At 34.8% G+C, this 18051-nt stretch overlaps 2 protein-coding genes across 2 annotated transcripts; both read left to right on the top strand.

Annotated features, from left to right (window-relative positions):
* The first annotated feature begins 1698 nt into the window (after positions 1-1698).
* On the top strand, positions 1699-9781 carry LOC135837485 (uncharacterized). The gene is made up of 2 exons (XM_065352777.1): positions 1699-1837; positions 3582-9781. The coding sequence occupies exon 2, from the start codon at positions 3665-3667 to the stop codon at positions 9431-9433; it is 5769 nt and encodes a 1922-aa protein (XP_065208849.1). The 5' UTR covers positions 1699-1837; positions 3582-3664; the 3' UTR covers positions 9434-9781.
* A 1870-nt stretch (positions 9782-11651) lies between these two features.
* LOC135837484 (uncharacterized) lies at positions 11652-16760 on the top strand. The gene is made up of 2 exons (XM_065352776.1): positions 11652-11831; positions 13072-16760. Exon 2 carries the CDS (start codon positions 13111-13113, stop codon positions 16534-16536), a length of 3426 nt encoding a protein of 1141 aa, XP_065208848.1. The 5' UTR covers positions 11652-11831; positions 13072-13110; the 3' UTR covers positions 16537-16760.
* Positions 16761-18051: the final 1291 nt, after the last annotated feature.

Below are 18051 nucleotides of genomic sequence, written 5' to 3'. Positions count from 1 at the left end.
TTTAATTTTTTCAGCTTTATAATGTACCTACATATGTAGTTGGTGTATAAAAATTTTCAAAACTTTGAAAAATATAAACGACAAAATCTTAAAATTTTCCTGGCAAGGGTACAAGCTAAAAAAGTAAAAAAAAAAAAAAAATGATGCACAAAGTAAGTTTAGAGAATCGGGATGAACAGTGTATTTCGCAAGTTTTCAGTAACTGTTTTTCGACGAACCTACAGAAAACGTACTCACACGACCGAAATAATTCACACGATTATTTTTTACACGCTGTACCTATTACATTTCAATCAATCATCTAATCATCATTACATGACAACAAATTTAGACTTCAAAGAAAATGAGTAATGCATACACCGCGATTCGGAGAAGTAAATTTTGGAGTTCCAGTTTTGTGACTCACAATTTACGCGAATACGAAAATTAACGAGCGCTGATCGAAATCGAATAACCTTGAAATTGAACGGTGGAATCATTTCAATTATAGCTCACACGGAGAAGTATTAGGTATGAAAAATTTTTGTAAAGAACAAGCCTCCTCGGCAGCTGAATAAGCTAGAACACGAGTAGGTAAGTATTTATAATTCGGAAAACAACAAAAAAAAGTTCATAGACGCATAGGTATAATACGTACACATACAAGAATACAGGGTGATCAAACGGTTGGTACACATGGTCACCGAAAGTCGGTAAATTTACGCGTAATAAGCACGCATTGGAAATTTTTAAGCGCGAATATCGATACAATTAAATATAGGCCCACCTACCAATTAGATAGGCAATCAAGTGATTGATGAAATGTAACAAGTTCACCAAAAAACCGTCAGAGCGCAGCTGATTAAGTTGATTCCAGGTACGTTTACCTATTCTTTTGAACAAATAAACGTATGTACCTATTATATTTACGTATATTTTGATAGATGGTTGTAATTTTAAAACCCAAGGATGAAGTTGAATGTTTGGTACATATTATGTAGATACAAAAATAATGTAATTTGAAATCAATTTTCATTCAAAACCGGTTGAAAAATAAGGTTAATGAAACTTCACGCATCTGTATGTTTTAGACTAGACCAATCGTTCGTTCGAGCTGTTGCTGCTGCTACGCCTAATTGCGGAATATTTTTTAAAACATAACTCGATTTTTAAAGCTGCCTACAGCCAATTTTTTTTGCAATTTCGACAATAGTTTTTTGTATAGAGTAGGTAAAAATACAACCATGCGTTCTTTCAAAATTGAAACCAAATATCGAGAACGTGAGGTAGCATATTTTTGGTTTTCATCAAATATCTATCTCCATTGGAGGCAAATTGGTTGGAATTTTTACTATACTAGTAAGTATTTATATACTAAAAATGTCATCAAGTTACGAATTTATTATTATCATTGTGATCAATTAGAATTAATCACACCCAATTTCTTGTTTTTATTGATTTGATAGATTGAATTTTCAGAAAATACATTCTACACATCATTATGACTGTCGTAATTTGCGTAGCCTGCGAATTAATACCTATTTATAGAGAAGTGAGCCAATATTTTATCATCTTGTCATGCCCAAATTTCGTCGCACCATTATAATTTCTTTCACATTTGACCTGTGGAAATTAAGCGATTAAAAATAAACGGTCCCATGTTTTTCGGCGTAAATTTTTTCGCATATAACTCTGACCATTATGAACTAGTTGCGAAATATCATGGTCGGAAGTTCGTTCGTTAATACATATTTGAATTTCGTGGCAGATGCAAAATTTTTAATGTGAGATTTTTCAATCAATGTCATCTTCAGTTCTGAGTGCAATTATTGGTTGGCAGAGGACCAATTTTCTTCAGGTATGAAATTTCAATACTTTTCTAGGTACTCGTATGTATGTAAATTTGCAAAAATGTAATAGCAATTAATGTGAAAAAAATACCACGAGGGTTGATCGAATTTTAAGATTTCGAAAAATCTGATGCACATTAGGAAAAAATCACTCGAAATGGTTTCACTATAAACTTCTCAAATTGAAATTAAAAGCTATAGGTGGATAAGTATGCCGAATTTGCCCCCGAGAGCTTCAGGGTTGATATTTGCATGGAAGGTGGTTACACTTGAGCACCTTCCATCTGGAAAGTTTCAGACCCCCAGACCCCCCCCCGTTTTTGAGACCCCCTTTTTTTGAAATTACAATAAAAAAAATTTTCTCAGTCCCATGTGAACCGATTTAAAATTATTTTAGTATGTTGTAAATACTCATAAAAGGTATCCCCACAAAATTTGCACCCCCCTCTCCCCATATTTACCCCTCAAAATGGAGTTTTTTAGTTTTGTTTACCTGTTTTAGCGATGACCATGATTTGGCACAAAAATGGGAATAGCATTTCCAAAAGTGTTTTTGACCCCTACAGAACATATATTTTTTTTCAAAAAAAAATTCAATTGTGGTGGGTCGTGGTCAAAAATTGAAAAAACTTACTGAGGGGGTAAAAATGGATACTGGTGTAAATTGTTTTTGGTAAACGAGGTGTCGTTTCCATATGAATCGAACACCCCGAACACGAATATGACGCGACGTACAATTTTATGTTACTCTCATCCATACCCCTCCAGAGCCTCTGCCCTTAGTTCCTTATCTGCCCCCACCGCAATTTCTACTATATTGAAAGTTGAGCTATTTTCATAATGTTGGTGTCATTTTCATGCGACTCGAACACACCGAAACGAATATGAAGTCCAATTTTATGCTACCTTCATCCACGCCCCCCACAGTGCTCTGCCACCATCTCAATTTTTACTATATTAAAAGTTGATCTATTTTCATGATAACGGTGTCCTTTCCAAATGAATCGAACACCCCGAACACGAATTGTAATTTCAGAAAAGGGGGTCTCAAAACCCGGGGGAGGGTCTGGCGGTCTGAAACTTTCCCGACGAAAGGTGCTCAAGGGTACCCACCTTCCATTCAAATATCAACCCTGAAGCTCTCGGGGGCAAATTCGGCATACTTATCCATCTATAGTCTTTCTTCGCTGTTCTCTTCTTCCTAAAAAGTTCAAATTTCAACGATTTCAATTTTCAATCATAAAAACTTTAAAATGAGAATATCTAGAAAAATGCTACACAATGGTTGTACCTAATATGTAATGTTTGGTCCCTGGACGTTTTCAAAATAGGATTTTTAATAGTCAGGAAGTTCAAACAAACGATATGACTGTTTCGGCTGATCGTGTAAATTGAGCCTTAAAAATGAAGAACGACCATTTGTCAAAAATATCTTTAAAGCACGTTTTCTTCCACGAATAGATTCACCTTGATACATATTGTTCAATATTTTAGTAAATTCGAATGCGCGAAAGCCAATAATTGCAAAAGACCAACCAATATATTCAATTTCCAGCCAATTTGTGTATAATTTTTGAGTGTTAAACAATTTACTTTAAAAGAACTGCTAGATTAGTACTCAGGGTGTCGAAATATCTCGATTATTAGGACCCAGCTGCCAAAAATTATTGAATGAAATATAAAAAATTGTCTAAAATGATCGGTCCAAATTCTGCCTAAATTTTTTCAAACATACGTATTTACATTTTACAGGTCTCTGAAGCACCCCCGTTGTAAGCAGCCATAAACAATAAACAAAGATACCAACTTCACCAGTATCATAGAAGAAAGACAGGATGCACAAAGCTCAAGATTCTCTGAAAATACCTCCAGTTACCAATGTAACAAATGAAGACATCAAACAAGTTTTCGATCTGCTAGCACAAGGAGAGGTTAAACTGAATGCTGAACTCAAACTAGAAAACGTAACTCTAGTGTTGGGTAATACAGGAAGTGGAAAAAGTACACTAACTCAAAGAATTGCCGGATATGACAATCAACTAGTCTCAGTCGAAGAGGGACTTGACTTCACCATTAGCAAACTTAACAACAATACTCACACCTCCTATGTTACATCTGCAACAATATTTCCAGAATTGGTAGTGGACAACAGTACAGGTGCTGGGTATTATGACTTTCCCGGATTTTTGGATACCAGAGGAATGGCACATGATGTAGTCACGTCGTACTTCATTAAAAGAGTTATCGACAACGTTAAACGTGTAAAAATACTCTTCTTGGTAAGTTATCCATCGCTGACTAACAAAGGGACCAGGGATGATTTCACAAACCTCTTGAGACATATTACTAAATTTATTAAGAATATTGATAAGCTTAAAGATGGCATAGCTCTGATTGTAACTAAGGTTCAATATCCTCAAACCTCAGATGGCCAAATCATTCAAAGTATTGTTAATACACTTGAAAAAGTTGAACAAGAGTTGAAAAAACAAGCAGATAATTACGATGCAATAAAACTCATCGATGTTTTGTTACTACAAGTGCAAGGTACTTATCCAAAAATTAGTATTTCAAGGTCGCCGAATCAGACAGGTCTCTTGAGTACAATTCCCTTGGTGCGAGAAAACAAGCAAACAATTAAATCTATGATAGAGAAACTCAGTTTTGTTGAGAAATCCAGTTTTGATTTTGGTTATTTTGTACCCAACCAATCTCTGTATGACGTTAGTAAAGTAATGGATCAAATCAATGAAAGAATTTTGAGAAGCACTGAAAAAAGTGAGAATGAAATGCAAAAATTTTTCATTGGTAATGAAGGTAAAATCAACGACCTTTTCCAGTTATGCATAGAAACAGACTCAATTTATAATAAATTGGTTAATTTGAAGAAAACAGCAAATTCACACACAGAACCCAAGAACTGTGTACAAGAGATAGTAAATGGCGTTGCTTTCATGAATAGTAATCCAGTAAAACAGAGTTTATCATCTGCCATACAATACAGTCACTACTCTTTGTTCTTGCACACAGTGAGTAATTACGCAACTAATGATTCATTCAAATGTGGTGAAGGATTAAACAATATAATTGAATACTCTGATAAGTCTAAAAAATGGTATAATTACTTGAAGGAGCTCTACAACAGATTGCTAGAATATGATGTACAACAAAATACCAGCAACAACGTGTGCACTGATCTTGCTAATCACATAGCTCAACATAAAACACACGTGAAAAGTTCAGCGTCACTTTTACCATTTCTAGAAAAATGTTTCCCAAAATACAATCACCGGTTGAACGATATCACAAATGTATTACTTGATGAACCAAAACTGAATACTCTGCATAGAATTCTCCACATGGCATTAAAATATGATTTGCAATATTCCTGTGACTCCAACAAGCTGACAGTGAAGGGGAATTATGTTAAACTCAGTGATATATTCAAGTCCAATTGTACATCAGCCCATATTATAGAGATCTTTGCCCTAAACAGGTTATTCCTAGATACTGATCTAGACATGACAGGCAATGGGATACAACTCATTGTTATAGCACCAACTTGGGAAAGCTGGGGTGCTAGAAAGATCATTCTAGATGGTAAAGCGGCTGAAGCAAATGATTCCCCCAAAGCACAAAGTGGAATAATCCCAGAAGAAAATGGACGCGATGGTAAACCCGGGTTACCAGGGACATCAGGAGGAAGTTTTGTAGGCATAGGTGAAACTGTGATCAATCTCCAACAGCTTACTATTTCTGTGAATGGAGGTCAAGGAGGACCTGGTCAGGATGGTGGTGATGGTGCATACGGAAGGAGTGGAGAAGATGCCTACAGTGACATTGATGAAAGTAGATCGTGCTCATGTATATGTGATTCTACAACATCCAGAAATCATGAGATCATATACAACCAACCCGTATCAGGTGGTCGTGAATATATTTTAGCTGGGAAACGAGGAAACACTGGAGGAAGTGGTGGAAATGGCGGTGAAGGTGGGGTAGGTGGATACCCAGGTGATGTCACATTTAATTTCCTCTCATCTTCCAATACTACAAAAGTACAGATAGAAATGAAAACAGGACATAAAGGAGCGGATGGGAAAGGTGGCAAGGGTGGACATGGAGGGGAATTTGGAAGAAATCTCCATATTTTTTCACCATGCAGCAGGTTTTTCTACTCTCATAGGTATAAAGTGGTTCTTAGTGGCAAAGAAGCACCAGCAGGTAAAAGTGGTGCAAATGGGAGAAATTCTGCGCAAATAAAATTCCCAAAACAAACAGAATCTATTCCAAAGTCAGATGCGATAAATCATTATAAAACATATATCAGGGAAAATCTGAATGATAGCGTGCAGGAGTCTTACTTGAGAAAATTCCTTGATCATCTTGAAAACAACAAACACATACATAATAATTTCTATAAAACTAGGGGATATTTAGATGATTTCAAAAATTTAGAAGGCCAATATTATAGGTTAATAGATTCTGGTTCAACAAATGTATTGCCTTTTTACCAATCATTATTGAATAGAGTTGAAACATACACATCAAACAATATCAACCAACCAAATTTTAAAGACCATAAAGCACTCCATTACTTGAGTATGGCAATTTTGAGTAGAATTTGTAACATTGAATATGATCTGGACAATTATCAGGTGGTGGATATCAATGGATACTTTCCTCTGGTTGAAAAGCATATAGAAGAGTATAAAAAACAACTCAATGAGATTCAAATAAATACAATGAAAAAACAATACGAGAATGTAATCAATACACAAATATCAAAAGCTAGTAACCTCATAGAACAATCTATTACTCCAGAAATCAACAAAATTCGCCAGCAAATAGATGATCAGATACCATCTTTGATTCTGGATGTACAAGAACAAGAAAAGCAAGCAAAAACCAACAAGAAAGTGTTAATACAGAAGCAACTTGAGTTGGCAAAGCAATTACCATTGAAAGCTGTACTCAAAATGTTGAATGTTGCCAGTTCATGTCTAGGATTACTCGGTGCACATGGTAAATTAGCTGCTTCAGCAGTGCAACTATTAACCAACCAGGCTGGAAAATCATTACAAGAAGATGAAAATGAAGCAACTTCATTGATAGAATCTGCAAGAAAAGCCAATGACAGAATAACAACTATCTACCAACAAGAACAACATTTACTGGGTGAAATTCTGCAATCAGAACTGATTGAAAATGCATCAAAGCAAGCATCTGCTGAAAACGATGAAAAGTTCAATGAAATCTCCACAGAAATAAGTTCATTTACCAGTTTACTTCATCGCTCTGCCATCGCAGAGAAAACCTACAATGGGATTAAAAGCATAATCAAAGACAAATTGAGCTCATATCTTAATGAATTAGAAATGAAAAAAGCTGAACTACCAAATGATACAAAGAACAATCAAACAATTGAAGATATTGAATCAAAAATCATGCGGACAACCGTCATACAATCAGAAATGAAAAAAACTGAACTACCAAATGATACAAAGAACAATCAAACAATCGAAGATATCGAATCAAAAATCAAATGGACAACCCTCGTACAATCAACCATAAGTGTAACAGAAGTGATCACTGATCCACACCCTGAACTGCAAGCTAGTAAGGAAATAGTATCAGCCTTAGGTGACAGTGTACACCTAGTACAACAGCAAATTAATGTTATAAAAGCTTATGAAAATGATATTAAAACTATATTCATTCCTAGAATCAGTAATAACCAAGAAACATTATCTGAAACATTGCAAAATTCATACAACAAATCCCATGCTGTACTTGACTATGATACATGGAAAATGCAAGGTTTTCTGAAAAAATTCCATGTGGAAATGAAAACTATCGTAGAAATATCAACAGACCCCTCTATCAAGAATACACTTATGCGATGCATTGATGAATTGTCAGGTGAAATGATGGTTGCATTTCAAATATTTGATCGTATACAAGATTATAAAGATAGAGTAAAATTTGCCAAATATGTTGCTGATCTTAATTCAGGACTAATAATGACTGATTATGGAGAATTCAAGCAAGATATAGATGACTTGGAGCTAACAATCAAATCAAATTTAGTGCTGCAAGAATATGAGAAAGCATTGGACACCTTCAAGCAGTATATTTTCCCATTTTCCAATAAGTATTTGAATCAGTTTGATATATCTTCATTCCTTAGACCAACCAACTTGACAGATGTGATCAGTAAAGCTGCAAAGGAGGTATCAGTTTTGCGAGATATGCTTACTAAAAAGCATACTTCAGTGACTAGTGAGAATGATTTAGTATTTCAAGACTTGAGATATGATATAACAAATATCGACCAAAAACCATTTTTCACATGGAAAAATGAAACATACAAAGAAGAAATTCGCAAATTATTACAAGGGCAGGAAATTACATTGAAAGCAGACATTACAAGAGGAATAATACAAAATGCTGTCAAGTTTAAAGAGATAGGGATCAGGTTCAAATTAGCAAATAGAACAATGCAAAATCACCTAGATCAAGAAGCAGCCAATTTCTTGGTCAAATTAACACATTCTGGTGACTCCCATTACAGATGCAATCAGGAGTATTTCATTTTCAAACATAATGCCATAACTATGCAACACTCTGTGAATATGGGGAATAATTCACATTACCATCATATGGATAGAAATTCAAAGCTAATACAAGCAAATGAACCATTATTCAGTCCATATGCAACTTGGAAAATACAATTGGACAAGAGGTCTCAAGGGGAAGAAGAGCAATCAACAAATAGTTCTATTTTTGATGTATTCAGGCAGTTTTTCAATCAAACAATAGATCTTGTCCTAGAAGGATATGGAGGACATGTCAGCTACCCTGCAGAAGTATGCAATGATGATCTAGAGAAATATTACACACTAGATGAAATCATATCAGAATCATACTTATACAGTGGTACCCAACCAACTTTAAAACCACGTAGAAAACGAGAGTACGTCACAAATGGTTCTGAACACACACATTTAGAAGACGAGCAATATGTGAAAAGTTCTGCAAATGTCATCAAGTCTCCAATAAATTCGGCAATTCGCTTCATCAGTGGAATTTTGGGCCATTGGAAACCAATCCACATACCAAATGCAATAAATTACAATTCTATTAGGGAAAGTGTTCAATCTTTGTTTGGAGCATTGGCACCATTCAATATCTACACAACCAAGGACTATGACACCTATGTAGGGAAAGCTGCCACATTCAGTGTCTATGAATCCTTAACACTGATTGATTTCTTCGTCAGATGGGTTACAAAAGTAAAACCCTATGACAATACGATTGATGGGTCTGTGAATTCCTCTGAGATTACAGCTTCAGTACTCAATATTATAGCAAAACTAGATGAAATATTGAGTGATTTATCCATTCAATGCAATTTGCAAACTGAATTGTTGGAGTATGATCCCATTCTTCTGATGTCTAGATTAGAAAAAGAAGTTATCAATGGTAATAACGAGAAAATAAGGGAAATCATATTTAACACTATTATGGATAGTTTTCATTATCCAAACAATGCTCAGTTTTGTCATCTTACTGCACACAAAATTAACGAGGTAGGTACTTGAAGGATAATCTTAATGGTTCAAGAATGATATATACGAGGGGAGGGGGATGCAGAAAAAATGACAGTATTTTTACTTTAAATTACACTGCATTGAAATTTTTGTCATTACTAATTCATTATACATAAGATTTGAAAGCAATCAAGTAACCATACATGTAGTTCCAAATAAATCCCTAACTAACACTTTTTCTATAATTTTACAATAGGTACCTAACCAACTACCTACTCTACTATTATAATCAATCTAATATTGTAAGCAATAAAATGTACTAATTACAATTGTTTGTTTTTAGTTGAGTAATAATTTTCATGTTTAATAAACAAAGCACACCAATAATATTTTGAAGAATCAGGATACTGAAATGAACTAAAGGGGCATCTAATTTTGATGATTACTAGAAAATATCAGGCAAATTGACTTATTTAAATAAATTCTACGCCATATTCAAAGAAAAAGTTTGGATAAACGCATTTCTAGAGCTCCTCGTTTTCGTTTTTCATGTTTTGTTTTTTTTTTTTTTAACCTGAACCAGCAGTCTCCTGCCTCCTCGCTTTTGGAGGCTTCTGTTTTCACATAATAAGTATTCAAAAAGTGATGGAAAAAAAACATGAAGTCCTACAAAAGTTCACTTCTGATAACATGCCAAAGTCTCAAGTAAACTTGAACTGAGATCACCACTTTCGCCAATTATTCCTTAATGTATGAAAATTAAGTCAATTAGCACAATTTTATATATCACTCAAGAAATAAATAGTATTTTCTCATAATCTTTAAAATTTTATAAATGGAGACAAAAAAAAGCATCCCAATTTTTTGATACCTTAATCATCATAAAAAATTGTATTTCTGAAGAAATTTTTCCCTAAAAATTTCAAATTTTTACCATTTGTAATTCTCTATTAAACCCCGCTAGAACTACGTATTCTCCTTAGAACTTGAGCACCTGTATCGCTCCTGCTAATGCACTTTGAAAATGCAGTTTGGATCATTCGTCATCTCTCATCGAAGTTCATCCTTGAAAAATATGAAAAATTCGCCGACCCCAAGTGCAGAAATCTCGGCTATTGGATATGGAATGACCCAGCTTCAAGTTAAAAGGACATTGTAATGCCTAAAAAATGTTTAAAAATTTGAAGAATAAATTTGAAACTATTTTCCCAGCTCATTTCAAATCACTTCCATGCCCCAAATTAAATTGTTAATTCAGGTTATAAATCAAATATTCCCAGATTGAGCGAATTTTTAATAGTTTTTAAAAACGTTGGAGAACCTATATCAATGAATTGACGATTGTGGGATTCTATTACAAGTACCTAAAAGTTCAATCATGAATCGACTCACCCACATTATTATTCCTATTATAGCTTGTCAAACATTTCAGCGAGAAAATCTGTACTCACCTGAAACAAAACAGAAAAATACATTGGATTAGTTGATTTCATCATTTATTTCACAAATCATTTTACACCAGTCAAAAGTACAACTTCCACCAAAAAAGAATTGAAACATGGCTGATCAACACATGTGTCAAAGTCTATAGTACCTACATCGCTAAGTAAGTTCAATATCTCATTATTCGCACCCGTGGCTCTTCATTTTTCAACTCCCCCCTCCAAAAAAGAAAGCAGCACTGCCTGAAAAAAAAAACGATCTTCCCCTTCATCAGAACAACATTACGTCATTGGATTTTACTGTCGGTATCTCACAAAATGTACCTTAAATGAACACAACGACATTAAAAATTTTTGTAAAGTGTCAAACATGAAAATATTTGTAAGTACCTACTCAAAATTTGAATTAAGTACGTGATAAATTTACCATCTCGAATTCTCGAGCGCCGAATCCAACACCAAAGTATCACGTCACGAATAAATTGATTAAACACGTAAATAATGTCACACCAAGTACATTAGCGACCATTTTCAACTTCACACTACATTCAGTGATTACACTAATTAACATTTTATGGAATTTTTTTCGAAGAAAATGCAGTAAAATTCAGAAATCATCGAAGAAATCATCCTTCAACACAACAGAAGTTCTCATATAGGAAATAAATAGGTACCTAATTTCAAAGGAATTTTTCAAACGACTGCAACACACGACTTGAGCTATCATTTTTCTTGGAAATATTTACCTTGCAGATTGAGTTCAACTCGAGAATAAATTGTGTTGCATCGAAGTGTAATGCGGTACATCATTTTAATTTCGTTCAGTCTATTGATATGTAATATTGTTATAAATTGATTAAATACGTATAAAGGAACAAGAAAATTCAAATTCGACTAGATGTTGGAAAAAGTAATCAGTGGGACACAAAATACATCTACTTGAATGTTTGATCAGGTATAAAATTTCGAGGTCTGCGAAGACGAGAGGTCAGCAACAGCAGCAACAGGTATGAAATTTCTTTATTTTTGCACTTCACGCTTTCAAAGAGTTTCAAGTGTCCTTTTTACCCATATGAAAAATATGAAAAAAATGTCAAAACATTGAAACTTTTTGATTAAAAAACGAGACTTCTTCGCAACAAAGGTAAAGAATTTTTATAAATTCTGGCGGGGAAAAAACGAGACAAAACAAAAGGCTTTTGGATAATTCCTGACAAAAAAAAAATAAATGGAAAATTTTTGTACAAGTGTTTTTGAAAAAATGATCAGAAATTCCGACAATTTTTGGATAAAAGCAGGACTTGAAAATTACTAATGGTTTAAAAAGTGATACTTTTGAGCAATTTTGGAGGAAATTCTAAAATCTTGAACAATTTTACAAAAAAGTGTTTCAGTGAGTGTCGAGAATTTGATAATTTTAGCAAAAAGAACAAACTTGAAAATTACTGATAAAAACATTACATTTTTTTGTAATTTTTATCAGAAAAAAAAGCTTAGGTGCAATTTTTGGCAAAAAACAAGACTGACAATTTTAGAAAAATCGGGTCCTTTTTGCAATTATTGAGAAAAAGACGAGACTTTTTTTCAATGGTGAAAAAGGGTACTTTTTGGGCACTTTCTGGCAAAAAGGAAGGCTTTTGGGTGATTCTTTGTGAAAAAAAGAGAGACCTTTTTATTGTCAATTTTTTGCCGAAAAAGCGAAACTTTGTTGCAACGTTTGATAATAAAAAAAAAGAATTTTTAGTAATTAATTAAGTGGACCTATGCATTTTTGGAGACAAAAAGATTTTTCATGAATTTCGCTAAACAGCGAGAACTTTTTTGTCAATTCTTGGCAAAAAGCAATACTTTGACTATTTTAGCAAAAAGCATGGCTTTTTGCTAGTTATAGGCAAAAAATGGTGCTTTTTGAATTAATTTTGTCGAAAAGTCGAGGCATTTGAGGCTTTTTGGAATTTTTTCCGAAGAAGTGACGATTTTCAACAGAAAACCCAAACTATTAGGCAGTTTTGACAAAAAGCAAATCCTTGATAATTTCAGTGAAAGGTAGGACTTTGCAATCGAGACGTCGAAAATGCGATACTTATAGCTAGTTGTAAAATAATTTTTCAAAAAAATGAAGATTTCAACCTACATCACAATAAAGATACATAAGAAAAATTGTCTCACCAGTCCAATTCCGCACTAATTACGAAAAATTCATCAACATCGATAACTTTTCAATATTTTTATTTTCATTTTTTTCAGGATAATAATTTCACACCACCTCACCTTCAAATAACTGGAATGAAATCCACACACTCATACACGAAAGGCACAGATATGCAGAAAACTCAGAATTGCTCGACTACATTCCCTACAACAAACATCACGAATCAAGCTATAAGAGAAGTTTTCCAACTATTAGCAGCAGGGGAGACCATATTATGCACTCAACCCAAAGTTAAGGACGCGACTCTGGTATTGGGAAACACTGGTGCAGGCAAATCCACATTCACTCGAACAATTGCAGGCTATGAATCAACTCTAAAGTCAGTACCAGAGAATCTCTACTACACCATCGTCAACCCCGACAGTGAGAGTAGAAATGAATCCTTCATAACATCCAATACAATATTTCCAGAACAAGTGCGAGATAACAACACAGGCAGCGTGTATTACGACTTCCCAGGCTTCCAGGATACCAGGGGAATGGCTCATGATATAACGACGACATACTTTATTAAGAAAATCGTCGATAGCGTTGAACGAATCAGAGTGTTGCTTCTGGTCAATTACACTTCATTTACTAACACAGGAACCAGAGATGACTTTACAACTCTGCTATCGCATATCACGAAATTTATCAAAAACATCGACAAATACAAAGACGGAATTGCGCTTATTGCGACAAAAGCTCATCTTCCTACAACATCAGATGATCAGATCATTTCTGCTATAGCCACATTCATCGGAAACGTTAAAAAAAGCTTGGAACAAGCGGATCACTCCAAGATGGACAATAGAGTAAAACTACTCGATACCTTATTGCAAAGAGATGGAAATACGTACCCTAAAATAGCGATATTCAGATCACCAGACGAGGCCGGATACTTGAGCCATATTCCCTCAATGCAGAAAAATATCAAAAAAATTAAATCCACGCTGGAAACGCTCAAGTTTCTAGAAAAAACTGACTCCGATTTCACTTACACTATACCCAAACAATCCCTCATAGATGTTGATAACGTCATCGGTGAAATTACACGCGGTTTTGCCACCAGTGTTCGAGAAATTGGCAAAGAAATACAGAAGAATTTATCAGCTGAAGAAGATCTGATCCAAGATATTTCCAAACTATACAATGTTACCAGTTTCAGATACGACGAAATAACGAAAATAATGGAAAAGGCAAAAAATCAACAACTCGAAAACTGCGCTCGAGAGGTGATTAATGGCGCCATATCTATGAATGTAAACTCCATTCACCATGATATGTTGATGAAATACGCCAATTACTCGTCATTTTTACACAATATTAGCGATCACATCGTCCATAATAAATTTCAATGCGCGGATGAACTCCAATATGTCGTCGAGCATTCGAGAGGGTCGAAAACATGGTATCATTTTTTGAATAAATTATACGAAAGATTATCAGATTATGAAACACAAACCGATACTCTGAACAGTCCATGTACTGCATTGGCTAAAAATGCAGTCAACGGAAACAATTCTGAATTTAATCTCGATCCGTTTGATCTAAAAAAATGTTATCCCAATTACGAATCGGAGTTTGAAAATATCAGAAACGTGAAAGTTAATAAATCGAAGTTGAATGCTTTAGAAAAAGTACTCGATTCGACGTTGAAAAGCAATTCATCTTATTCGTGCGATTCCGACAAATTGGTGATAAAAGGTGAGTATGTTAAACTGGGAGATGTTCCATATATTCAAAAAAGAGAATGCAAAGCATCGCCAAAGTTCATAGAAATCTTCGCCTTGAGTAAGATATTCATCAATGCAGATTTCAATAAGATAGGAGAAGAAGTACAGCTTTCAATTATAGCTCCTGTATGGCATATTCAAGGTACGCATAAAATCACCCTAGATGGTAAGTCTGGAGACGCTGATCGTGCGTCAAAAGCACCAGATGGAGCAAATTCCGGTGATAATGGCTCAGATGGTTTACCTGGATCACCTGGAGGACCAGCGGGGAATTTCATAGGAATAGGTGAAACTTTCAAACATCCAGAAGAGCTTACTATCTCTGTTAGAGGAGGTGATGGAGGACGAGGCCAAGATGGTGGTAATGGCCGAACTGGAAATGATGGCGAAAAAGCGTACAATGACATTACTTTAGAAGCACCAGAACTCGAACAGTTGCTTACCGCGACGGGGATCTACCAATTCGGAATTCCAAAATCTAATCATAAAATATCAGAAATAAACGTAGATAAGGACTTTTTCACTTCAAAGTATGTGGTGGTTCTTGATGGGCATGAAGGGAAACCAGGAGGAAACGGCGGCAATGGTGGGATGGGAGGTCCAGGAGGTACTTCTGGTGAAATTATTTTCGCTTCGATGACATCTTCGGGTAAAAATGAAACAGGTCTACAAAAGGTAACAGGAATGGGAAGTAAAGGTACAGACGGTGAAGGTGGCAAAGGCGCTGAAGGAGGAAAACATGGAAACAAACTCGAGGTAACTATACCATTAATTTTTAAAGGTTTCAGAGAAACAACAGAGAGGGTCATTGAGACTTCCGAACGAGCATCTCAGGGTCACCATGGAAAACATGGTTATTATACAGAGGGGGGGAAATACCCGGAACCGAGTAGAAATATTACGAATTTACCAGATATAGTGAATGAATATAAACAATTCGCCAGAGGGAGCCTGAATCGGTGTGTGAGGGAGTTTCATCTAATTGAATTTCTCAACAAGTTGGAGAATAATACGATTTTTCAAAATCATCATAGAAAACGTCGTTCAATCAACTGTACAAACGGAACACAAAATATCAATCGTGGAAATTCGCATATCGCAAGTTCTTTACAGGCGAACGCATTTGAAACAACCAGCAGCAACGATCATCATGGAATTGACAACAACACTCTCATTTTAAAAACTCAAGATACCAATAAAACTGACCACATCATCTTGGATAATGCTCCATTGGCAAGAAGTGCTGGTGTCAGAATTCATTCACCGATCAACTTCGCTATTAATTTGGTGAAGAGCTTCTTTGGGCAGTGGAAGCTCTTCGACATGAATCACAGTTTGGTTAAAGGTGGCGCCGAATTTAGGTTGAGAGAGCCAGAGCCTGCTGGTAAAGCTAACCTTGGTGATTTGACAAAATTTGGGAATTTCAACATCAACGAATCACTGACCTTGATTGATTTCGCAATTCGATGCATTACAAAAGAGAAATTTTTCAATAACGCAGATAAATTGATTGATTTACCCGAGGTGAAAGCCTCAGTGCTCAGTATTATGACACAATTTGAAAAAATATTGAGCGATATGTCGGTGCAATATAACATACCTTTTGGATTCTTGGACTTTGATCCAGTGACTTTGATGTCTAAACTTGAAAACGAGGTGCTTAATAGAAATTATAAAAATGTGGGACAAGTATTATACGAATGTATTGAGAGCAGTCCTCATTTAGATGATATTCAGTTTCATACTCACATACTCCATAATCTTGACAAAATATTGCAAAAATAATCACGACGCGAAGTCTTAGTTACACACAGAAGAAATAAAAATTCTTCTGAAAAAACTAGAAAATATAAAACAATAGGTACTTAAAGCCAAGGGAATGGCTGTTCTGATTCATACCGACTAATCACTTACCCCAATCTTTAATTAGTATACCGCACACACACCATAGTACTTGTTAAGGAAACTATGTATAAGCACATACTGTTATAAATATGAAGCAAATATAATTTTTTGTTATCAGTTTCAATTCGTTCAATATAGTACAGTAATTATTAAATAAAAATGATGCATGTACCCATGCAGCAATAGTATCCTTTGTTAATCCGTTTTTAGACACTCACGTCATTCAGCTGTTTCTGAACATTTTACAATTCAAATGGAAAAAAGTGCTCTAGCAACCGAATTTGGCTGACTTTTTTTGCACTTCGGATTCCCGTAATCGCAAAGAAAGGATGTGTGATGGTTGGTGGGAGGGGTGAAGCCTAAAAATCATCAATTTTCAAAATGGCTCGAACTCGAATAAACATTTTTACGGGTTAGTTCTGATGGACACTCCGTTCACTCCAAAAGTATGTTTACTTTGACTTACTGTTCAGGGTCGTACGTCCCTCCCCCTCCACCTCCAAAAACGGAACCAAAAAAATGACAAGACGCGAGGGACTGTTTGACAATTTTAGAGAAAAGCAGTACTAGTACTACATATTTTGCAATTGACTTTTAGGTAATAATAATAAAGTAAGATAAACATTTACAGCCCCCTCGGTGAAAAATAACTAGTGCTGGTGAACCCACCAATTTTACAAAATATGAAAAAGAAGAAGTATCCGACAAAATCTTTACTTACAATAATTGTGAACTTTCTAGTTTTAACACCTCGGTCAAGTCCCTGCTACATACAAGATATAAAATCAACTTATATACCAATTTTAATCCCCCATGTCCACCCAAGACTAATCAGTGTATAAGAGAGGAGAGGGGAGAGCTCTGATTTATACTTACTTGCGAAAACAATATTTGATGACGCCCTAATGTTATCAGGTTTCATGAGAAAAATTTCTCCAAACACTAAAAATATAATTATGGTGAATCCGAAAAATTAAAATTTTTACTAATTCTCAGATTTGGTCCATATTTTAATTAGAAATATTGTTAAATACTCTTGACCTCTCTACATGATGAAAAAGTGGAACTTGTCTCCTTCCTCAAAAAATGGAAAAAAATAATATTTTTACATTTTTTTCTTCTAAATTTTAATCCTCGGATTTGGTCGATCTTCATCAGACAAACACCACATCAGGCTTTTAAAAACTTGAAAAAAAATTCATCAACAACAGATATTTTTACAATTTTACAATATTTTATCTGAAATTTCGACGAATCCGTGACTTCATGTCAGCTTTTTGAAAACTTGTAGAAAAATGACCTATTTCTGACATTTTGACTTTGAGTACCGACTTCGAGTTTAGGTAATATTAAATAGACGTCTAGATGTTAGGTAAGTCTGACTTTCAAGAGCTT

Source organism: Planococcus citri, chromosome 2, assembly GCF_950023065.1.
Source record: "Planococcus citri chromosome 2, ihPlaCitr1.1, whole genome shotgun sequence".
Taxonomy (NCBI): Eukaryota; Metazoa; Arthropoda; class Insecta; order Hemiptera; family Pseudococcidae; genus Planococcus; species Planococcus citri.
Note: the sequence above shows the minus strand (reverse complement) of the source record. Positions and strands in the feature narration are given on the sequence as shown.

Bases quoted from the DNA above. Each gene is read 5' to 3' on its own strand.
- LOC135837485 (XM_065352777.1), top strand. From the start codon at position 3,665: ATGCACAAAGCTCAAGATTCTCTGAAAATACCTCCAGTTACCAATGTA.
- LOC135837484 (XM_065352776.1), top strand. From the start codon at position 13,111: ATGAAATCCACACACTCATACACGAAAGGCACAGATATGCAGAAAACT.